General features: G+C 54.4%; 10 protein-coding genes across 10 annotated transcripts; 3 read left to right on the forward strand and 7 right to left on the reverse strand.

Annotated features, from left to right (window-relative positions):
* Window positions 1-772: 772 nt before the first annotated feature.
* VTN00DRAFT_2792 (uncharacterized protein) lies at window positions 773-2439 on the reverse strand (the record flags this gene model as incomplete). Its single annotated transcript, XM_069429041.1, has 2 exons — window positions 773-2254; window positions 2323-2439. The coding sequence occupies 2 exons, from the start codon at window positions 2437-2439 to the stop codon at window positions 773-775; spliced, it is 1599 nt and encodes a 532-aa protein (XP_069283208.1).
* Window positions 2440-3632: 1193 nt separating this feature from the next.
* Window positions 3633-4754, forward strand: VTN00DRAFT_2793 (uncharacterized protein; the record flags this gene model as incomplete). Its single annotated transcript, XM_069429042.1, has 1 exon — window positions 3633-4754. The coding sequence occupies one exon, from the start codon at window positions 3633-3635 to the stop codon at window positions 4752-4754; it is 1122 nt and encodes a 373-aa protein (XP_069283209.1).
* Window positions 4755-6193: 1439 nt separating this feature from the next.
* On the reverse strand, window positions 6194-7033 carry VTN00DRAFT_2794 (uncharacterized protein; the record flags this gene model as incomplete). The annotated part of the gene is made up of 1 exon (XM_069429043.1): window positions 6194-7033. One exon carries the CDS (start codon window positions 7031-7033, stop codon window positions 6194-6196), a length of 840 nt encoding a protein of 279 aa, XP_069283210.1.
* A 1104-nt stretch (window positions 7034-8137) lies between these two features.
* VTN00DRAFT_2795 (uncharacterized protein) lies at window positions 8138-10625 on the reverse strand (the record flags this gene model as incomplete). Its single annotated transcript, XM_069429044.1, has 3 exons — window positions 8138-8589; window positions 8647-10291; window positions 10401-10625. The coding sequence occupies 3 exons, from the start codon at window positions 10623-10625 to the stop codon at window positions 8138-8140; spliced, it is 2322 nt and encodes a 773-aa protein (XP_069283211.1).
* Window positions 10626-10685: 60 nt separating this feature from the next.
* Window positions 10686-10959, reverse strand: VTN00DRAFT_2796 (uncharacterized protein; the record flags this gene model as incomplete). Its single annotated transcript, XM_069429045.1, has 2 exons — window positions 10686-10688; window positions 10756-10959. The coding sequence occupies 2 exons, from the start codon at window positions 10957-10959 to the stop codon at window positions 10686-10688; spliced, it is 207 nt and encodes a 68-aa protein (XP_069283212.1).
* A 239-nt stretch (window positions 10960-11198) lies between these two features.
* Window positions 11199-12329, reverse strand: VTN00DRAFT_2797 (uncharacterized protein; the record flags this gene model as incomplete). Its single annotated transcript, XM_069429046.1, has 1 exon — window positions 11199-12329. The coding sequence occupies one exon, from the start codon at window positions 12327-12329 to the stop codon at window positions 11199-11201; it is 1131 nt and encodes a 376-aa protein (XP_069283213.1).
* A 1205-nt stretch (window positions 12330-13534) lies between these two features.
* On the forward strand, window positions 13535-15293 carry VTN00DRAFT_2798 (uncharacterized protein; the record flags this gene model as incomplete). Its single annotated transcript, XM_069429047.1, has 4 exons — window positions 13535-14539; window positions 14648-15012; window positions 15085-15184; window positions 15270-15293. The coding sequence occupies 4 exons, from the start codon at window positions 13535-13537 to the stop codon at window positions 15291-15293; spliced, it is 1494 nt and encodes a 497-aa protein (XP_069283214.1).
* A 763-nt stretch (window positions 15294-16056) lies between these two features.
* VTN00DRAFT_2799 (uncharacterized protein) lies at window positions 16057-18245 on the reverse strand (the record flags this gene model as incomplete). Its single annotated transcript, XM_069429048.1, has 3 exons — window positions 16057-17184; window positions 17244-18059; window positions 18114-18245. The coding sequence occupies 3 exons, from the start codon at window positions 18243-18245 to the stop codon at window positions 16057-16059; spliced, it is 2076 nt and encodes a 691-aa protein (XP_069283215.1).
* Window positions 18246-18624: 379 nt separating this feature from the next.
* Window positions 18625-19111, forward strand: VTN00DRAFT_2800 (uncharacterized protein; the record flags this gene model as incomplete). The annotated part of the gene is made up of 3 exons (XM_069429051.1): window positions 18625-18645; window positions 18737-18926; window positions 19035-19111. 3 exons carry the CDS (start codon window positions 18625-18627, stop codon window positions 19109-19111), a joined length of 288 nt encoding a protein of 95 aa, XP_069283216.1.
* A 509-nt stretch (window positions 19112-19620) lies between these two features.
* VTN00DRAFT_2801 (uncharacterized protein) lies at window positions 19621-20410 on the reverse strand (the record flags this gene model as incomplete). The annotated part of the gene is made up of 3 exons (XM_069429052.1): window positions 19621-19892; window positions 19953-20134; window positions 20208-20410. 3 exons carry the CDS (start codon window positions 20408-20410, stop codon window positions 19621-19623), a joined length of 657 nt encoding a protein of 218 aa, XP_069283217.1.
* Between the last annotated feature and the right edge of the window lie 293 nt (window positions 20411-20703).

A 20703-nucleotide genomic window follows, 5' to 3' on the forward strand; every position in this document is an offset into this window, starting at 1 on the left:
CGACGATTGGATCGGTCGGGTGTGGCGAGAGAGACCCGTCCAGCAAGTGGAGAGGCAGAGAGAGAGCGGGACTCGACTGGAGGAAGTCTGGATGTCTTTCGAGGTCACTGGGAGATGAAGTTCGACGGTTGAGGGGTGCGAGGCTCCGGAAGGTCACGTTGCTGGCTGCCCCTGCTGGTCGGCGGGAGAGTGCAGCACCAACGCCTGCACAACAGGGGGTCCTGGCAAGAGGAATTAATATCTTTAGAGGGGATTGATGGGATCGAGAAGATCAGAAGAACGGGAGAGGAAGAAAAAGGTGAGGATGGAGGTCGTCTGGCTGTCTGTTTCTGGCGTGTCTCGCTGCTCGACCCACAGAGACCCTGACGTCTTCGTGCACGAGCGCGCCGTTCCTTGCGAGCCCGACAAGCCTGTCTCCTCCACAGCGAGATGCTTAGCTCCGGATAGCCTGGTTTATCCAGATACTACAAATTCAGATTCTCACAAGCACTACCTCCATCTTGTAGCAAATGGTCGTAGAGAAATCACAGTATCCCTTGAATGACTATCCTAATAGAACGCCGTCAAGATACATGGTACAGAAGTATATACAATACAGTCTCTGCCCCTGACACCGCCACACCATCGATCTCAGCCACTGTGGCTGCTCATGCATCTACATCTGATACATCGGAGACTCGTGGCGGACAGACGGAGATCGATCCGTCAAAGATCTGTGTGTATCATGGTTATGGTCGTGGTATGTACGACGTAACCCGTGCCAAGGTCGAGATCACAGCTCCTCTTTGAAGATCTCCTCACTGCCCTCCTCTGGGAGCTCCTCCGCCGGCTCCTGCTCCTCTGCCCTTTCCGCCTGCTTCTGCGGCTTCTGTTTCTTCTCCTCCTGCTCCTTGCTCTTCTTCCTCTTCACCTCTTGCTTCTTCCGTTCCTTCTCTTCCTCTCTCATGCGCTCTTCCGTCTTGAAGTATCCGCTGGCATCCTCTTCGTAGTCATCGTCGGCGTCCACGATACCGCGCAGACCACGTTCCCCGTTGGCCTCCACGACCTCCAGCTTCCAATCCTTGCCATTGGCCAGCTCCTCCAGCCGCTTCCGCAGCGTTTCGATCTTCTCGGGGTCTAGGTCGAACTTCTTCAGCTCCTCCCTCGACAGCCGCTTCACCTCCCCGTTCTCGCTCCGGGCTACCACCTCCACTTTCTCCTCGCCCGCAGAGGCTACCCGGCCCTTCTCGATCTGCCTGCCCTCTGTGCCCACGAGCTTCTTCGCCCCGACCTCGATTCCACCCACAACGGGGAACTCGGACGTTGCAGATTCAACCAGTCGCTGTGCCGTCACGTACTCCTGGGCCGCCTCCCACTCGGGAACCTCTTCCGGTGTGAGGATCTCGCGGCACTCGATGGCATGCACATCGTTCTCCTGCGGCGGCAGGAAGGCCACGTCGTGGCAGAGCCGCGGTGTATAGATGACCATCAGGTACGTGCACGTCGCGAGCTCTTTGATCCAGCCAATGCGGTCCGTCGACTGCGGATGGCAGTGGAACTGCACCTCGATCTTGCGGTCCTTACCCGTCAGATCGCACTTGGTTCCCCCACCCAGCCGCTGCACAAGGTACCTTGATTCGCCCCTGGTCTGCAGTTCGGCCACATCTGTTGACGGTTTTTTCTCTTTCTCCTCTCCCGGTGCCCCCTCTTCCTCCTCATCTTCCTGCGGGAACCTTCCCAGCACAAACGAGTGCGTCGTCGGGTCCTCCATCGGCGGGTAGCTGGGCACGCCGCTCCCCGACGGCAGCGCGTGGAACTGCTTCACTTGATTCTTGTAGCAGAATGAGTAGGACCACCACCCGGACACGTAGTACATGCACTTGCCCTCCATCTCGCGCAGCAGCTCCAGTCCGCGGTCCGTCGCGCGTGCCAGTTCCCTTTCCTTTTCCTCCTGGCTCCTAGTGTCATCTGTCCCAGCCGTATCGTTCTTCCCGTCTGTCTCCACGCGCGGGATCTGGCAGAGGAACCGTCGTCCGTCGAGGATCATCTCCTCGTATGTCCCTGCAAACTCGTGCTGGAGACCGGGCATCTTCCCATCTTCATATGCACCTTCTTGTCCCTTTCTTTCACTCGTCAATCGCACCTGGGGTGTGTTGGAATCTGCCTGTCGTTGTTTTTCTGCGAATGCAGAAGAGGAAGCGGCATCGTCATGCGCCTGCAATAGCGCCGTCGCATGAGGATCAAGAACATATTCATCCGGAAAAAGAACTTCGAACTGCGCCCAGACAAGACGGCAATATCAGTATACAAACGCACAACCAAGAGCGAGAAACATCGACATACCTGCGGGTATGCCAGCATATCGTCGTGTATGCTGAACGTCTTGCGGCCGGCCAGCGCTCCCGACGCCGCGCAGCCCAAGACCAGGAGCGACGCGAGCACCTGCGTTGGTCGCTTCATAGCTCCTCCTTTCCGCTGCCTTTGTGTTCCTTAGATAGCCGCTATCGTATTATCCTGTCTCCTATCCTGCTCATGTGCGTCCGTTTCTCTTGGTTGGGGGGGGGGTAGATTTGTGTATCGCGTGTTGCGTGCGAGGGTCAGTTGAAGGTATCGACACGAAAAGCAAATCCGCGCTGGTAGTAATCACCGGATTGGAGGAAGCAAGCAACGCGAGTTCAGGATGATTATCAAGACCAGGTCGACGCAGCGCAGGAGTACCTACACAGCACTGCGTACCAGTGTTAGCAGGAGTAGCTCTCCCCGCACGTGCGGCCGTCAGGACGAACCACCCGATAGCTCTGATCAGCCTAAACACCGTGGATAAGATATCTTTGACATGCACACCGGGAAGGCATCAGGGCCCCACTGAGAAAGAGGAAAATGGCGACGGAAAGGCCAGCTGCGGAGCGTCGTGACGTTCGTCCAACATGACAGCTGTGAAGATCGATCGGATCGGCGATAGGGACCATGCGCCGACAGGGACGGGGTTCCGGCCTGGAGCCCCAGCTTGCATCGTGAAGGTCTCCGGCTTGGCGCTTGCGGTCCCTAGCATCGCACGGAGTGGGATAGCTCCCAGATTACTGAGGATACTAAATTATTATTGTCTGATGGGCTGCAAGCAGCACTCTAGCGAGCGTGATGCCCTAGCCCTGGTATGATTCTCTGACTATTCCGTATGTACGGAGCGCCTGGAGCAGCGAACTTCCTATCGAAAGCGATGGTATGTGACTGGTTGCACCTGGTATGTTACCAGCACCAGCACCGCCAACGCCGGCCAGCCCGCCCACATGCCGTATCGAAATACATCGAAATACACGGGCGCAAGATACCGGGCCGGAGTTGATCCGGACCCAAAGCGGCTTCAGCTGCTGACGCGCATCTTTGTCATCAGCCGCGGTTCGTCGACATCAATAATGGCTGACTGATGATTTGCGAAGCGTGGGAAATCCAGCTTTCCACGCTCCGCCCGCTCCGCCCGTTCCTGTCGTCTATGATTCATAAAGGGCCGTCTGCCAATTAATCAGGTCTGACAAAAGTTCTGTGCGGAGACGTCCCGGGAACCTTCCACTCGGTTCACTTGGTCATCACTGCCCCTCCGCCGTCTCGGCTTCCCGTGGTGTAAACCTACTATAAAGAGCCCCGCCCCCGGGCTCATGAAGCTCCTCCTCTCTCTTCTAGTTTGCATCGCGGCAATCTTCCTCTCCTGTTACCACTACACCGGTGACAGCGTCAAGGACGTGGTCTCCCGCCTGACGCAAGCTTCGTCCATACTCCTGTCGCCGTTCTCCGCGGACAAGAACAACCCTTCCTCCACCCCCTCGATCGGTATCGCCGCCCCCGCAGCCACCGTCCTCCCTCTCACCGACATGTCCATCCCGCGCGCAATCCGCCAGGCCTTCCTGGCCATCGAGCAGTCCGAGGGCGCTGGCGCCCGCGTCCGCCGCTCCATCGGAACCGCCAAGCTGCGCAACTTCAGCCCCTTCCTCATGCTGGACCACTTCACCATTGGACCCGGCGCCGGCTTCCCCGACCACCCCCACCGCGGGCAGGAGACCATCACCTACCTGCTCTCCGGCGGTGTCGACCACGAGGACTTCGCCGGCAACAAGGGCACCATCGGCCCCGGTGACCTGCAGTTCATGACCGCGGGGCGGGGCATCATGCACGCGGAGATGCCGCACGAGAACCCGGACGGCAGCCCCAACGTCGGCATGCAGCTCTGGGTCGATCTGCCCAAGAAGCTCAAGATGTGCGAGCCGCGCTACCGCGACCTGCGCGCCTCGGAGATCCCCGTCGCCGAGGTCGACGAGGGCCGCGTCACCGTGAAGGTCATCTCGGGCCAGTCGCACGGCGTCGACTCGGTCCGGGACCTGGCCTACACGCCCGTCTGGATCTTCGACATCACCATCCGTCCCGGCGGAAAGATCTCCCAGATCCTGCCGCAGGGCTGGAACGCGTTCGCGTACACCCTGTCCGGGACGACCGTCTTCGGCTCCAACAGCTCCACCCGCCCCGTCAAGGAGTTCCACAACGTCGTCTTCGAGCAGAAGGGCGACTACGTCGAGGCGTCGGTCCCCGACAACGCGGACTCCGAGTCCCGCTTCATGCTCGTCGCGGGCCAGCCGCTGGACCAGAAGGTCGTGCAGTACGGGCCCTTCGTCCTGAACAGCCAGGAGGAGGTCTACCAGGCCATGCTGGACTACCAGAGCAACTCGAACGGCTTCGAGAGGGCGCGCGGATGGAGGAGTGAGATCGGGAAGAGGATGGCATTCTAGACTGACCGTCAAGCATGAAAAGATGATGGAGTCACGATCGTGTTGCGTTGTATTATATTATACCTTTCATTTCTATCTTTTGCATATGGAGTTGAGCCTAATTCGAGGCGGCTTGGCATCGCCCGTCTCATCTATTTGATTTGACACTTTGATCTATTCTGATATTATACGCATATCTAGTACGGTACAGTGCGGTACTACTATCTATACCCCGTTTTTCTGACGTTATATTCCTAGAATCATAGAATCTAGATCTACGGTTCAGTGAATTAATCTATTTGATTGTTTGTATGTGCTAGTATATCAGCGTCTATTATTGATTTGTTTACTAGAAGTAATAGTAGTAACTACTTACTATTGAAAGTAATATATATATATATATATATCATATGAGCATAATTTCAAGGCCCAGTCGACTATACTAATAATATTTCTGGTATTATCGCCAACAAAATAGCCAGTCCCGTCCCGACTGTATTTACTAACTGTATGTATGTATGTAAATGTAAATGTACGTCGTACCCCAAGGTAGTACAGTAGTACCTGGCCCCAGGTGGCTGGGCCCACCTCCAGTTTGGCTTAATTAGGGCTAGTGACGCAACGCAGCTCTATAAATAAAAATCCCCAGATTCTGATTCTTCAAAATCCATTCTTCGCTCTTCACACCATAGAAGACCATAGAAGGAGGTAGAGTTTGATATATATATATATATATTACCATTATCCAGCCTGTCCATCCGTCCACCTCACTACAAGCTACCTAGATGTGATATGATCCACTTCGCTCACTCACTCACCTGATGCTGATGCTGATGCTGATGCTGATGCTGATGCTGATACTGATGCTGAGACGGTCACTCATACATACATACATAGATCAATCATTCGAGGAAGGAAGGGAAAGGGAAATTTCTTCAACGCTAGATAGGTACCTACCTAGGCAGGTACCTAGATCCCAATGCAACGCAGTGCAACGCAGAGATGCGCAGTGCAGGGATTACTGTTGGTGCAAGCGTACATACCGTCTCGTCCCTGTCGGGTGAAGTGAACCCGACTTGGATATTTAAATTTGGTATCTAGGTAAGAGCAAGGAGGTAGGTAGTTTAGGTGCTGTTTATGTCATGTTCCAGTAGGTAGTAGCATTGTGTCTTGTTATCCACTACCTACCTAGGTAGCTATTCATATGTACTGGTCTGCTCCGTTTGATGTTGATGTTGGGGATAGAGGATTAATTAAGATTTATTTGTTATCGTTATCGGATTGAATTAACTATATTATATAGCTCCTAAGGTACGCTAGAGAGTGTAGATATAGATGTAGATTAGATACATGATCGGTGACGCACCGACACAGGTCACCATTAAACCAATTGAAATAAAAAAAAAACAAAAGAGTCTTGACAGGTATTTCTTTCTATGTATATCGACCTTATTAGGTAACTACTCACCAATACTAAACACCCTCTCAGCATGAAACGTCGTCTCCGGAACAAGATAATACCCCTTCTGATTCGTAAACACCACCTTCTCCCTCCCCTCCTCCTCATCCCTAAAACTGCAATTGAAATGCGTATGCCCGAACGCCCACGCCCTCACGCTCCGACTCCGCCAGCACGGCTCACTACTCAGATCCGTCGAAAAGGCCGTCGAGACCTCGCTGCCGCGGTGCTTCGGGTCCACGGCTCTCTTATCCACCGTCGGACTGTGGTGCGTGAAGATGACGATCTGCCGGTGCGGTTCGGCGTCCTCGATGTGCGAGACCTGCGCGTTGAGCCAGGAGAGGTCGGCCTCGTGCGCGAGGTTGTGTGCGTCGACGTCCCAGTCGAGGGTCTCCTTGAAGTCCATCATCCGGGCCGAGACCTGGCGGCCTTGCTCGGGGGTGATGCGGGAGAAGAGGGTGCAGCCGAGGATGGTGACGGATTCGTCGAGGTCGTGCCGGGTCTTGTCGAGGAAGACGAATCTCCCCGTGAGCATGGTCGGGGTGGACGGGTCGGTGTCGATGGCGTGGATCCTGTTCATCTTGGATTCGAAGGCGCGCATTTTGGAGCGCGCCGTGTCGATGCTCATGTGGTAGGGCTCGTGGTTGCCCAGGAGGAAGAAGACGGTCGTGTACCGCGAGAGTTGGATCTCGAGGAAGGAGAAGAGCCCTTCGTTCTGGATGTGTCCGATGTCGCCGAGGAGGGCGAGGTAGCGGGCGGTCTTTTCGAAGGTGAAATGATCGTAGGAGGGGTGCGTTTCGAGGTGCAGGTCGGACATGATCTGGAAGGAGACGGGGGCCATGGTTGCTTTCTATCAGGGTTGTAACATCGGACTTCGAATGAGAAGCTTCACAGGTACCGTTTTTAGTAGGAAAATGCTGGCAGATTGCGGTGATTGCTTGCAATGACCGAATAATTGTCGAATGCTGACAGAATGCTGCAACTGGTTGCAAACTCAAGGTTTAGGTAGATAACCTTCCCCAGAAGCGTTATCTCGGTCGACTTCAATATACGACTAATCCTGTAACCCCATTGGACTTGTTTGTTGGTGGACATGCATCTTAGTTCAATATTCCAGTTAATCAATAGTAGCAGAAAGGAGGAACAGGCATTCATAGCCTCCTTTATGGCAATGTTGCCAATGTGATAGATTTGATGTCAATCATGAAGTACTTAGATTGCTCCTTAGCGATAGCCAAATGATGGAGGCTTGGCTGATACAGTGAAAGGCCTTAGAACCTATTCTGCAAGCAGGGAAGTATCCCCAACTAGGGCTGTGATGTGTTAGTGATAGATGTGCCCTTGGTTAAGGTAGAATCCTGGCTGGTCACTGAGTCAGGTACTCTGCAGGAAGATCTAGATACCCACAAGCAAGCAGACCCCTGTTCCCAGATACTCTGGCCAGATTGCTGAATCCCTTGTGGTGATGGTACGCGAACGGCGCCTTGGCCGTTAGTTGCAGATGCGCCAGTAGGTCATTGCTACTTCAGGACCTAGCGAGCGACTACTTGAAGGATAACCAGGAGAAAGTACAGAGATATATTGAAACTTCCAGAAACTACGTGGAAAGAGCAAGAGAAATTAACCTGAGATGAGACGGTATACAGTACAGTAAATTGAGAGAGCAATCGCCACATACGCAATCCTTGACCGAAAAGTGAGAACCAGCCCGCTTTTAGACGCGAGGCGTTTTTTTCTCTCCTTTTGACGTTGAGTTTGTCTGACATTTCCATTGGCCTAGATCAGCAGTATCCTACACAACAGCATTCGTACCTATATTTTCAGCCATGGGAACTGCATCTCAGCCACGGAAGTGCGAGCTGCGTGTAGACTTTCAAGTGCGTCTAAAACGTTCACTTGCTGCGTTTGCCCCCGCTTGTTCAGTGTAGTTGCAAGGAAAGTAACTCTACTTGGCAAAGTGCAAGTCATAGTTCAGCCACCTCCTTGCGTTCACAGCATCCGTGTCCAGACCTGGCGTGCCATAGGTCAACGGAGCGTAGAACCAGAATCCCCAGATGGTTGCACCCAGAATGACGATTGTTGCAATCCACCCAGCAATGAAGGACTGACGGCCCATCCTCTCCTTGGCAGTGACGAACCGAGACACGACAGTACCTCTCTTTCTCTTGCCCTGGGGATCGTCCTCAGTTTCGGAGCCGGCAGGGGCGATAGGATCAAGGTTGAAGATAAATTCGATCAGAGCGCCAGTCACAAGCGCGGATGCAAGGTGAGCCGGGAGGTAGTGGTGCAGGAAGCGCTGACGACCCATAAGCCAGAATGGGAAATAGTGTGCAGCCCAGCACAGGAACAGGAAGCCCGTGCTATTGTACAAACGGGAGCGGGCACCGGGGCCCCAGACTAGAAGATGTTAGTTGCGGGAACACGTTTGGTGTATTAGAAATGGAAAATACTCACTATCTTCTACAGCATCAACTCCGCGCCTCAGAGACAACTGATCCGCACCGATGACACCAGCAAAGACAGCCAGCAGACTGCTAGAGATCCACCACCCGATGGGGTTACCCAAGAAATAGATCTGCTGGCGGGTATCGTTCTTGGTCCAGAAGCTGACACCCCGCAGGAGGAACGGCCACTGGAAGGGCTCACTCGCGTACGGGTGACTGCTTGTGAGCGCGTTGTTGTGGAAGAACATGGCCCGCTGGAGCTCAGCATATTTCCTCAGGAAAGGTAGCTGTTTGACCTTTCGGGGCTCCTTCTGCAAGCGCGGGCTGTCCGGATCCAGCGACGGAATCGAATCCACGTACCAGATATTGCTGGACTGGAGGATATTTTTGTTTCCGTTGATTTCTGCTTGCTTGAATGCCCATTCCGGAAGAGGCGTCGTGTGAGTCCACATGGCAACCCGAGTGGGGACATGGATCAGCTTAAAGTGGCTGGACATGGTCCTGAAGTCCTGGCCTTCTTTGCCATTCTCGATCCTAATCTCGAAGAGCGTGTCATTGTGGCGCTCACCCTTGGCCAGCTCGTGCGAGACGGTGGTGAACTCCTGGTTAGTCGGGAAGTAAGGAGAGGCAACGTCATGGGTGAGAAGAATGGTATCAGTGCCGAGGTGACGGAGCTGAACAACATCGCCGTGCTTCACCTTGTGACCAAGGAGGTTGTCCTCTGGCAATGGCTTGGTGGGCAAAATCTGCCAGTGGTTGTTGGTGTCATTGTACGGGTAACCGGTAACCTGCTGGCCCTGGCTGGAAATCCGCCCATCGTCATAGCGGAGCGGGTATCTTTCCCAGTGGCTGTGGAGGTAGGTCTTGGTATCCTTGTGCCGAATAGTAATCGTGTCGAAGTACTCGATGTCGGCAGCAGAAGCGGTCATCAGGTTGTCGCTCAGAGTCTCCTGGAACTCCGGTGTCATGAAGTCATCGCCTGGACCCGACCTGGTAAGAATCGCAAAGTGGACCTGGAACCAGAACAGGTAGAAGAAGAAGGGAATGACGATCAAGGCGACGAAGCGCGCGGCGAAATGTTTGCCAAACTGAGGCATGGTGAGAGGGCCCGCTCGGCGCCTGATGTCCAGCAAATGCCACAGATCGACCAGGACAGCGGACCCGATGGTGACGAATGTAAAGACGCCGACGTACTTGGTCGAGATCACGCAGCTCAGGGAAACCCCGGTCAAGAGAAGCCACTTCCACCACTTGCGCCCAAACGGCTGGTATCTCTGCTTGTAGAACTTGATGTAGCAAAGGACGCTCAGCGCCATGCTAAGCACCAAGCAGGCATCCAGCAGAATCAGTCTGGTCTCTCCAACATGGGCGTTATCAAACAGCACCAAGCCGGAGGCCAATATGCAGGCAGGGAGCGAGTATCCCGATTCCCACATGATCAGGAACACAACCGGGATGGTCAAAGCACCCAAAGTGGCTGGCATGGCCCGGAGCGCGATGTACGGAACCTTGTTGTCGATGTACGAGTCGCCGATGTTGTCGAACAGGAAGTGACCATCGTAGCCGACGAGCCAGCCCATGAGGGCGAAAAGGAGCTTGCCAAAAGGCGGGTGGACATCGAAGAAATAAGTGCGTTGTAGGTAATAAGAAGCAAACTATATAGCAGACCCAGTAAGCACGGAGTCCATCCACGGGAGTGTAGAAGCTCTCAAGCCCCTCACGACACGACCGCAGCAAAGGGGTGCATAAAACACAGGGACGAACCTTTCCGAAATGAACCTCATCGAAGACAACCTCATCAGGATGCGAAATATTCCAGAAACGCGTCAGGAAAGCAAGTGCCGTCAGGACGACCATGGCCAGCTTGTAGTCCCATTCCGACTGGGCCTGCTTCGACGAGACGCCAGAAGAACTGTCCGAAGAAAGAGCAGCAGAAGTGTCCTTCTTACCGCCTCTCTTGCGGAGAGACGGCGGAGGGGAAGAAGACATGGTAAAAAGAAAATGGAGAATAGAATGTAGTGAGCGTCAGGGAGGACAAAGTGACCACCTTTACTGGACAGCAGTCAGCACTTGACGCCAAGGCAGACGCATACGCGGGCATGCATGGACGGATACTCACGATATTCAGAAAATGGACATGATAATGAATGTGAGAAAGTAGAAAAGTGTTAAGTCCTGGTCTGAGGGCAAGCTGGCGGATCGAGCCCTTCTGCGTGTCTTGAAGTTCCCGGACCGCGTTGACAGCGGAAGGCGAGACTCGCAAGCAATTGGCCCGAGCGTCGGGCTGCGCATACTTAGCACGGAGCATTACGCGGACTGACATGCTATCCGTGCTTCCCAGAGAAAGATTACTGAAGATGCACGGGCAATAAGAAAATGGTTACAGATATGCGATTAGTCTGAATTGTTTACTTTCTTATTGACAGTCATAAGCAGGAAGGGGACTATCCGCCACGGATGCGCCAAACAGATCACTCGAAAGAACCCCCATACACCTATGCAAATTAGATCGCTTGCAAATTGAACGAGTACATTGATATATGTCCAACGGGATCCAGTAACCTATTCATCATCTGCCAAACTCAGTAACTCCAACTCCGTCTTGACAATGGACTCGAATTCCGCCCGTGGCATTCCCATGCTTTTCGCAAGGCGGAACAAGCTCTTGATACTAGCGCTGATGTGCTGCTTCACACCCATCTCAGTCGCAGACTGACTCTCAGCCTCCTGCTCCAGTTTCGCGACCGCATCAGAGCCAGCTGATGGGGTGGAAGATGGCCGTGGGTGGGTGAGCTGTGTCGCGATATCGCCACGGGCATCGCCAGCTGGGTACCCGTCTATCCGCGGAGGCTCTTCCGCATCTAGGCTTCTGATCTGCCGTTGCAACAGACCGGCGAGCGCATTGCCATTGAGCGACGATTGGCCAATCTCGGCTTTGTCTTCCGACGGGTCGTCGTTATCCATGGCAGGCTGGACGTCGGCATACCGATCGAAATACGACGCATCCGATAGGATAGGATGTTGGATGGAAGAGATGGCATGGGGAGCAGGAGTCTTGATGGACGGTGTCCTTCCGGGTGAGTTGTCGTATTGTGCCCAGTAGTCATCGTCATCAGACTCGTCGTCGCGTGGTGCGTCGTACGAGCCTTTCTCCGCTTCTTTCAGGGCCTCTTCCACCACCCTCACCTTGGCCCGCTCGTTCGCTTCTCCGATCGAACTTGACCAGGAGTCATCGTCATCCGCGGGGCCTTCTTGGGGGAGAAGCTCCGCAACCCTCCAACCAGGTCCGCCGCCATCTGGGTCATTAGGACACCACAGGTAAATGACGGTCAGGTTGTATTCCGGCAACGGCACTTTTGATCGTAGCGTCTCCTCATCGATGCGCTTGTATGTAACCGGGATATCTCCGGGGAGGTCTATTTCCCCTGAGATGGGGTGCGGTTCGAAGCTGGCGCCATCTACCAGGCTCTGCACACGCTCTGCTTTTCCAGCATCCCAGGAAAGTAGCCGGAGCCACGAATCGGAGGGCGACGTGGAGGTCGAGCTGAAGATCTCGACACGCTGGCGCAAGATGGGGGAGAGGAGAGGAAGCAGGGCAGGCGGCGGGCGGGTCGAGACAAAGGCCGTTGGCAGACAGGCCAAGAAAGGCGGGAGCAGCGTCCGCGGGTCTGGAGGGTGGATGAGCTCGACCATTTCGTCTTCTGTTACTGAATATCAATTAATTCTTAGAAGTGAGCGCCCGGCAAGAACAAGGTGTTTATCATATGGTGAAGAAAAGAGAGATCATGTACACAGGGACGAGAAACGGGGTATATCAAGGTCAGAATATATAGGGGACGAAAGGGCAGACGGAGGCAAAGAAGAGCGGAGAGGATCCTCCTGGGGCTGGAAGATCAGGCGGGAAGTGGGTGGACGGAGCATGGCTGACTGCATCGTGCTGGGTCCTGTTGTACCTCCCCGCGAGTGCTGGAGACCGTCCGTCTCCATGTTAGGTTCCATTTGCCCGGAGAGGCGTTGGGACCTGGACCCTGAGGCCCTCGCCCTTGGGTGGAGGCGGGGCTGTGGAGAGTCTGGACCAGGACCTCGCGCCGGATACATCGTTTCCCAGGGAACTCGAGTCCGGACGAGAAGCCCTTTCTGAGCGGAAAAGGGCTCTGCGGATCGGACAAGCTGAGCACAAGAGCAGGCGAAAAAGACACCGTGGGGACTGAGCGATCTCCGCATGGGATGCGGCGGAAAGCGGAGAGAATCCGAGTCCGAGAGTCAAGCTTCACCGGAACCGCAGCCGATCCAGCCCTAAGCCCTCATCCCGCCCCAAACAGGAAAACCCCGTCCCAGGTTCCGGGCGTCAGTCCGAGTTCCATGTATACTGTCATTATAACGACAAAAATCACTTACAGAAACACGTGTCCAATGAAGGGCATGTACAACTTCGAAGGAAGGGCTGCTGTGGCAGACCGCGCCGTACCACCAGCTCCTTATCTCCGAAGTATGCCAGCCACCTCGTGCAGATATCGCTCGAGTCTCCAGTCCGTAGTAGGTTCCAGCATGCTCTGAAATGGTATAAGCGTCGAGAACTATTGATCACTAGCAGTGCAGCTGCAACTCTAATACAACACCTTGGACATAACAAGCATAAAATTTTATCACGACGTGTCATTCTTGCTGTTCTTGTGTTATCTAAAATCACCTTGTGATACCCAAGATGCTGTGCTATTGAACCAAGACCGTCGTGAGCGACGAGTCGTATTCACCGCATGTCGTGACTCTGTGGAATCCAAGCGAGGGAGGACAAGAGAGACGTCCAGTTTCTCTAATAAGGCATCAAATTTCTCTTCCTGTCGGATGCCGTCTCTACAAGGCACCTTTGTACTGGAATTTCAACATATATCGTCGGCATGTTCACCAAGGATCTCTCTTCGACCGATCGTACACTGGACGAGAGTGCACCAGCGCCCTATGGACAGAATGACCGTATAATTGAGTCAACAGACAATGGCAATGAAGAGACCCTGAGCCAGCAGCGGCAGCAGGAAGAGCTGGAGAAGAAGCTCCGTCTGAAAGTTGACATCCGTCTATGCACGATCGCCGGCATTCTCTGTAGCTTGAATCTTCTGGACTCGGGCATCATCTCGTCCGCATCGGTTACCAGCATGCTGAGTGACCTGGGGCTGGAGGGAAACCGCTACTCCGTCACGATATTCATCTTCACCATCGCCAGCATAGTCTTCCAGCTTCCCTCGACTATTGCAGTCCGCTTCGCTGGGCCCCGCATCTGGTTTGCGTTTATCACGTTCTGCTTTGGACTCATCACCCTCTGCACAGCGGTCGTCCGGACATGGCAGCAGATGGTCGTGCTGCGTGTGCTGCTGGGAATGTCCATGTCCGGGATCTACCCCGGCCTGACATATCTCATCAGCACCTGGTACACGAGACAGGAGCAGCAGCTCCGCTTTGCCTTTCTCCAGTCCGGGCAGGTCCTGGTCCTGGCCACAGGAAGCATCGTCAACTACGGGCTCAATCATCTCGATGGCCGGGCGGGCCTGGCAGGCTGGCGGTGGATGTTCCTGGTCCAAGGGCTCGTCACCTGCACCATAGGCATCGTGACGTACTGGTGGATGGTCGATTTTCCAGAAAACGCGCAGCGGAGTTTCTATTTCCTCTCCGAGAAAGAGACGCAGGTGGCTACGCGGAGGATCCAGGCTGACAGGGACGATGTCGAGCCGGAGCCGTTCTCCTGGTCCAAGGTGCTGGTGCACTTCCTTGATCCGAAGATCTACGGATTCTGCTGTCTATTCTTCCTGTTGAACCTTGTCTCGACGTCCTTATCATATTTCCTACCTATCATCCTGCAATCGGGCATGGGGTTCTCCACAAACAAGTCTATCCTGCTCTCTGCGCCGGTACGCATGCCAATAATACCTTCCAGAATCCAATTCTTCGTTCGATTCGCATAATACCATAAACCCCATGCGCATGGAACTCAAACATATCTAACAAAACCCACACAGCCCTACTACTACGCCATCATCCCCGCCCTCCTGACCTCCCTGCTAGGCGACACATTCCGCCTCCGCGGCCCCCTAATCACGCTCAACGCCCTCTGCCTCATCGCCGGCTTCCTCATGCTCGGCCTGCCCGCCTCCACGCAGGTCGCCGTCCGCTACGTCGGCACGTACCTCGCGACGGGCGCGTACATCTCCAACTGGGCCGCGCTCAACGCGTACCAGGCCAACAATATCGTGGGGCAGTGGAAGCGCGCCACCACCGCCGCGGCTGTCACGGCGTGTAATGGCCTGGGAGGGATCGCGGGGAGTTTTATTGTCAGGCAGAGGGAGGCGCCGGAGTATCCGACTGCGGTATGGGTGTCTGTTGGGTGGGTTGTCTCTTTTCTTTTCTTCTTTCGACTCTATAGTCTCAGAACTATATTACTGATCAATGGTATTAGCTCGCACATCCTCATGATCATCATCGTCGCGGCCTTTACTGTCCACTTCTACATCGCGAACAGGAAGCAGAGTCGCGGGAAGGTGACTCTCGAGGGCGCTGTAAGCTGACAATTCCTCCTGTTCCTTCCGTCGGAATCCTAGACAATTAATCGATGGATAAAAGCAACCACTAACACACGTACAGCCCGGCTTCAGATACACGTACTGACTGAAGTACCTAACGAACTATTTCCCCCTGCCTTCTTTTTACTCTCATCTCGTTTTTATCAATCCGATAAAGACACTTCTAACGCAGACACTGACGCTGATGCTGAGACGAGATAGACGGAACGACTCCTCCTCAAACGACGATACACGGCCGTTATTTTTGTCTATCTATCTATCTACCTAATCTATGACCTAACCGTACTGATCTGATCTAAGGTACTATATTGACCCCCTACCCGGGGCAGGGACAGGGAACTAGATAACGATAATGATCCACACGATAATGGTTACAGTTTACATCCTAATAGGTTACGTGATTTAATGCCTAATCGAATTTCACTTCACAACATGACATCTCTTTTCTTATTCATTGGGCATCTATACGTATTTCATACTAAGACAACACAAGAGCCATTGGCAGGGGGTAGAGGAGAAACAGACATGACTCAATCAAATAAATTCATAGATTCAGCTCTTCTTCAACAACGTACAGTACATTATGACGAAGTTAAGTTAATTACGTTACGTTAGTCAGTTAGTTACAGCAGCGGGAGACGCATGGACTACCTAGGTATCATTCATAACAGCCAAACCACAAGACAGAGAGTCAGACAGAACAGAGAGACAGAGCGACAGCGAGGCAAGGCAGACAAACAGACCGAAACCCGTCCGAGAGAGAAAAGAAGGCGAAGTAGGGTATAGATTCTGCAGGAAATTGGAAAGGAACAGATTTCCGCAATAAGACTAGTAAGGTTTCCGCCACTTCACGCCGCCCGATCCCTCTGTTCCAGCCTCCCGACCAACCGCTTGATCCCCGCCCACTCCTCGGCCGGTACCTCCTCCGGCGTTCCGCTGAGACCCTTTCCGACCTCGAAGACGGTGATAACGCCGTCCAGACCTCCCGTCGCGATGCGTCTCCCCTCGCGCTCCTCCCAGGCGACCTTGTTCAAACTCTTGGTCAGCACGCCGCCGCGGCCCTTGGATGGGGTGGTCCGCACGGCGGGGACCTCGGTGTCCGTGTACAGGTCCCAGATCTCGAGGTTGCCTGCGCCATCGACGAGGGAGAAGACACCCGGACGGTGCGGGGACCAGCGCGCGTCGTAGACGACGTCTTCGCGGTTGATGTCGAGGATCGGGGAGACGACCTGCGCGGATAAGGCAGCCGATGTGGCGGATGTGGAGGTCGTCGCGGGCGGGCGGACCCGCCACAGTTTCACGCTCCAGTCGAGACTGGAGCTGAGCATCAGGTCGCCCAGATCGACCGGCCCGCGGGACGGGTGGAACGCTGTCGACATGACGGGCGCTGCGTGGCCGCGGTATGCGAGACGGTGGTCCGTTCCGGCTTTTGCGCCTGCTCGATCGTAGCGGTGGCAGGGGTAGATGCCACCTTCTTCGGTGCCGACGAGGAAGAATGTCGGATCGGACTGCGGGAAGGACATCGTGGTCGGTGCCAAGTCTTCCGTCTTGGAAGGCGGAGGTGTGGTTAGTTCAAGGTATTCCTGCGGCTGGGAAAGCATATCGACTGTCCAGCCACACACGACACCGTCCGTGGATGCAGTCAGGATGTTGTGAGCATTCTGAGTGCCTATTATGGCAATGCTGTAGACCGGGTGGGTGTGTCCTGACCCGGTCAGGGGTGTCTTCTGCACAGGCGCACCTCCGCCTGCGCGAGAGGAGCGGGTGTCCCACAGCAGGACCTGGCCAGAGTACGACCCACCCACAATGAGGTTCGGGTGGAAAGGAGAGAATTTGGCTGTGAGGATATCGGAGGTCGAGTGGAAGATATACTCTGGCCGGGAGTGCAGATGTTGGTTCCAGACCTGCACCAAACCGTCAGGTTCGTGAGGAGCTGTGGGGTTCTTTGTATAAGAAGCCAGGACGAGTTCTGGGAACTATAAATACGTCAGAGACCAGTTTAGAAACAGTGACAGTGGGCTGGAAAGATATTTACCTTCGGAGAGAAGCTCAAGTCGCTGATCATGCGCTTCTTACTCCATCGCTCATCCCAGAACTGTGCAACTTCCTTGATCCCTCTCCTCTTCTTGCCATACTCATCTTCCTCTTCCTCTTCGCCGTTGACCCCTCCAAGTTCATAGTCTGCCAAAACATCGTACTCTTCATCCAAAGCCCGCTCAATGACCTTGCTCGACCGGTCAACAAAGTCCAAGAAGTCTTCTGACGAGGTGACCGCATTAAGCTCGTCGTCAGTGAGTGTACGTAGAGGAAATCGTAATTGCGTAGACTGCGTCACAGGGCCATCTCCGGTCAATTGTTTGGTGGCTTGCAACTCCTCCTCGATCTCTTTGCGCAGCTTCTCCCGGATCTCCTCATCGCGCTCGCGTTCTCTCCGGCTCAGTCGTTTGTTTGCCCGCGACGTTTCCTGGAACTCGTCATCCCCCGACTCCATGTCGCCATCTCCAGAATCCCTTGGCGGCTGTTTCCATTCATCTGTCTGGACACCTTTGCTGTAGGTGAGGATTTCAGGTTTGGGTTCAGGGGGTGGCTCCGCGGGGACCGGGAGAGGGCCCGTAGCTATGGTTTGCACCGCAATGGACTGAGATGCCGGTCGCGTGGGAGGTGTGAGGGGTTCGACGTTGTCTCCGCTGAGCTGGCTAGCACTTAGGACGGAATTTGGTCTGCTTCCTTTGCGGGAGGAGGCATCTCCGTCCCTGAAGGATGCGGATGAGGGACGGTCAACGAGTCGGGAGATTAGGCTGTCGAGCTCTTCCCTACTGGTGGTGTGACGATGCGGCGCAGGAGATGCAATCTATATCCATGTGTCAGATAATAATTACAGACACAAGAGGAATAGGCTACGTACCTCTGAGGAGTCGCTGATGCTCTGCCGACTCTGGTTGAACTCCCTCTGCCTCAACTCGCGCTGGCGCTTCAGCTCGGCGAGCTTCGCGCGCTTGGCGAGGATCTCATCTTTCCGCTGTTGCATAGTCGTCATTGGGATCAGTTTGACACTCTACGAGACCACCGAGCGTCGTGGAATCCATACAAACAGTCGCCCGCTCTCTCCAAGTCGCTACCCGCGTTGCAAGCCGTTCCGCGTTCTGGGCTGGATGACATAAGCACAACGGCTGCAGAGGAACGTCCGGCGGCCCGGAAAAACTCGCGACAGGGACTTCGTCCATTCCCTCCAGCAGAGTCCGACCGCGAACCAGCTTGGAAAAGCTCAGGAACGCATCCTGTCCTGACAGCCATTGACAGTCGATACCCTCGGTGACGTGTCCGACGGTCGTTTTATATCCGGAACCCTCCTTTTCCTTTTTGTTCGTTTTATCTCTCCCCTTCCCCGCCTCGGAGGGTAAGGTTTCAAACCCAGGATGGCTTCGCAGGGTGTCAACGTGAGTTCTCCGATCCGGCACACTTCCACGCGGGCAATCGCCCCAGTTACGTCCTGCGTTGTTTGCTGATTACCACTCGTCTCGCACGCAGGTTCTCCGTTACTCGGCTCTCGTAGCTGGTCTCGTCTACGGTGCCTACCACCAGTCCACCATCAATTCCCACGCCAAGGCCGCCGAGATCGAGCGGGAATACAAGCGCAAGGAGGCATTGATCGAGCAGGCCAAGCAGGAGTGGAAGAAGAAGACTGCCCCGCAAGAGCAGAAGCCAGAGGCCGGTGGAAGTATGTCTCCCCTTGGCTTGTGATGTTTCCCTTGGCCGGCTTCGTCCGGCACTGTTACCGGGAGAGTGGGAATTATATCCGAGATCGCACACTGACGGAAATCTGCAGTCATTACGGATCCTGAGGACAGCCGGTTCGACCTGGAAGCATTCTTGAACGCGAAGGCAGCCGAGACTTCGAAATAGACGGTGAGCGAGGGGTGAGCATGAAGGGAGTGGCTGGTTTGTTGGCAGACCCTGGAAACAGCGTGAGGGTCCGAAGATCCCGTACCCTCCCCGGGCACCAAGAGGCAAGAGAATTTGGCTTAGAAGGACCAGCTATGTATTATTGTTTCGTCTGAATTCCCAATGTGGTGTCATTGCGAGCGAAAAGAAAAAATCTACTTATAGACACTACCTCCGTCTTGTACATACCCTGGTTCATCGTGCATGTCTGTACACTACGGTTGGCAGGAAATTTTCGTTGTATGTTCAGACTGAACTGGCTATCCTCCACCGGACCAGCGGCGTGCTCAGTGTGTGTCTGGCGGTGATCCCATGCGGCTTCGATGCCAGACCACTCGGAGTACGTGGGAAACCTGTCTGCCACGGAAGCCTCTGAATCGATCGGAGTTAGATGAGTCTTCTCATCTTTCTTCTGCACCAGTTCCCGCTGATGTAGTATAGCGTACAAGCCAGTCTCCAATGCTTCCTTTTCAGCCACCGTAGTTACCGATTAACCCCACAATCTGGCTCATTCCGTTAGACTTGGGACCAGCTGGTTCTGGTGGAGTTGCAACCACTTTGGGTCGCAGCAATTTCGTCTTTTCGTCCCAGTCCCATCCCCGTGCCGTAAATGCGTTTATTACGGCCGGGTCGGGCTCTTCTGCGGAGACCGGGCCGAGACCAAGATAGGCAGCCGCTGTGGCCGGTCTGATCGCCTCATATGCCCTGCTGACTTCCTTGAATGTCTTGTCCTGAAAATATGCTATGTCATAATTAGCAAATTATGAAAAATCTTTCACAATAGATGGGTACGTCAAGTCACCTTCGTAGCTCTGCACTACCCCCTTCAGAACATCCGGCCACGGCAGTTCCCTGAGGATCTTATACACCTGTGCGTGATTATTCTGCCAGACGGCGCGCAACAAGGTGAGACAGTTCTGCAGAGTGGGGTCGTCCTTCACCAGACTTGGTGGCATCCGGTGGGTCAACATGCGGGCTTCATTACTATGAGCTTGTTAGGTATCTGCCTGATATATATAGATCCTGCTTGGAGCTATGGGGCGTAGATAATACTGACATTTGATCTGTAAGAAGGTGGGAAATCAGGAATGACGAATAAAAAGCACTTAATAGCTCCGGGTCACCCTTCAACTGATTGTCTGTGAAGAGAAGACAAGCCTGGCTCTCATACTCAAAGAGCGTGTCGTAGAGCGCCGAGTAAGTGGGTGCGGACGATAACACCTGCGAAAGCTGGTCCATAGAGAGCGGTGGGAGAGCCATGGCGTGAGTTTCAGTGGGAAGTGAAGTTAGACGAACGACGTTGAAGGAGAGACGGTTTGGAAAAGAACTAGGAAGGAAAGGAACAGAAAGGGACCTTGAGCTACAGATGACGCCGATCCAGACTGTTATCAATAGCGTTGTGCGGGGAGCAGGCCGGAGGTAGGCCTTGTGTCCGCAGAGCCTCACGGACCACCTGCTGAGCATGGCTTGCGTCGGCGCGCCAAGACATAGAGACCACCTTGCGGAGCTCTCGCATTCATGTACTCCCATCTCTCCCCCTCAGCTCCCAGGCC

This window comes from Thermoascus crustaceus (genome assembly GCF_041956765.1).
Source record: "Thermoascus crustaceus strain CBS 181.67 unplaced genomic scaffold VTN00scaffold_11, whole genome shotgun sequence".
Classification (NCBI taxonomy): Eukaryota; Fungi; Ascomycota; class Eurotiomycetes; order Eurotiales; family Thermoascaceae; genus Thermoascus; species Thermoascus crustaceus.